The following is a 1419-nucleotide window of genomic DNA, read 5'->3' on the forward strand; positions in this document are numbered from 1 at the left end:
GCTTGGATCCAATGGTTGTTTCGTGACTGGCACATATTTATATTATGAGGTATTGTGTTTACTTGGTTATATGAATGTGTGGTTGTTTTAGTTACTGCTCTCTATTCCTATAATTTAAAAGTCTTTCGCTGAGGTCTCTCGCATATGAGAGGTTATGATCCCTGAGTCTTGTGCCGTTGAGGGATAGGGTTGGGAGACGAATCATGGGGTCGATTACCAGCTAATTGATTTTTCTATCAGGGTCGTTACAATTGGTATCAGAGCCTTATGCTCTAAAGGACTATAGGATAAAAGGAAAGAAAGCTTATGCAATGATCACACTAGAGTATAAGCTAGATAGTTGCTAGGACTTAGTTTCTAGGTTGGTTGCTCGGTTCTAATCGAGTCGGTTCTAACTCTGCTCTTCGTTGCAGAGAATGCTATAGCGAAGGAACCCAACAACCAGGCCTAATACCCTAGAAATTGGGAATGCTAAAGACGATGTTTATCTAAAATCAATGGACATTCCAGTCTACGAAGCAGCGCCCTTAAAAATGGATCAATTGATGGATGCGATTGGCCGGTTGGTGTTGGCTTTAGATCATGATAGGGTCACAAGGTAGCCAGCCGCAGGACTCGGTTGTTCTCTAAAGGACTTCTGTAGTCATCATTTGGACAGTTTTGATGGTAGGAGCGATCATATCAATGCAGAGAACTGGCTAAATGATATGGAGGAATTGTTGACTACTACTGGGTGCACCAATGAGCAGAAGGTGGCTTACACTACTTATAAGCTAACTGGGGAGGCTAAACTCTGGTGGCAAGGCAAGAAGATTGTGCTTGCCGCTGATTTGGGTTTAGAGATTGCCATTACTTAGGACATCTATAAGCACGAGTTCAATCGACACTTATTTCCCATAGTCGTTCAGGAGGCGAAGGCATTAGAATTCTTGGACTTGGCCCAGGGAAGTATGCAGGTGATTGAGTACGCAACTAAGTTTCTTCAGCTGTCAAGGTTCGGCATGTACCTCATTTCGAATGAGGAGAAGAAGGAAAAGAAGTTTGAATGGGGTCTAAATACCCGTATTCGAACAATGCTGACCTGCTTTGACATCTGTGATTTCCCCCAGTTGGTGGATCAGGCTTTGATCTATGAAGAGAGTTTAAAGGAGAATGCATTGGAATATGTGGATCAGAAGAGGAGGGCTCAAGGACCTGGTACTTTGGTAGGAGGAGTTGGGCCAGCTAAGAGGATGGAAGTGGAGAGTTAGCCACCTCAGAGGCCACAAGGACGTGCCTCGAATACCCTTCAGGCTCAGTAGCAAAAAAGTCAGATGCCTGAACTGTGCCAGAAGTGTAACAAGGTTCATTGGGGCCTTGTAAGATGGCAACCGGGACTTGTTATCAGTGCAGCCAGTTCGGTCACTTCAGCAAGGACTG

General features: G+C 44.5%; 1 protein-coding gene across 1 annotated transcript; it reads left to right on the forward strand.

The window, feature by feature from the left end:
• Positions 1 to 497: 497 nt before the first annotated feature.
• On the forward strand, positions 498 to 1250 carry LOC132190835 (uncharacterized). Its single transcript, XM_059605870.1, has 3 exons — positions 498 to 598; positions 659 to 804; positions 901 to 1250. Exons 1-3 carry the CDS (start codon positions 498 to 500, stop codon positions 1248 to 1250), a joined length of 597 nt encoding a protein of 198 aa, XP_059461853.1.
• The last annotated feature ends 169 nt before the right edge of the window (positions 1251 to 1419 follow it).

This window comes from Corylus avellana, chromosome ca8 (genome assembly GCF_901000735.1).
Source record: "Corylus avellana chromosome ca8, CavTom2PMs-1.0".
NCBI lineage: Eukaryota > Viridiplantae > Streptophyta > Magnoliopsida > Fagales > Betulaceae > Corylus > Corylus avellana.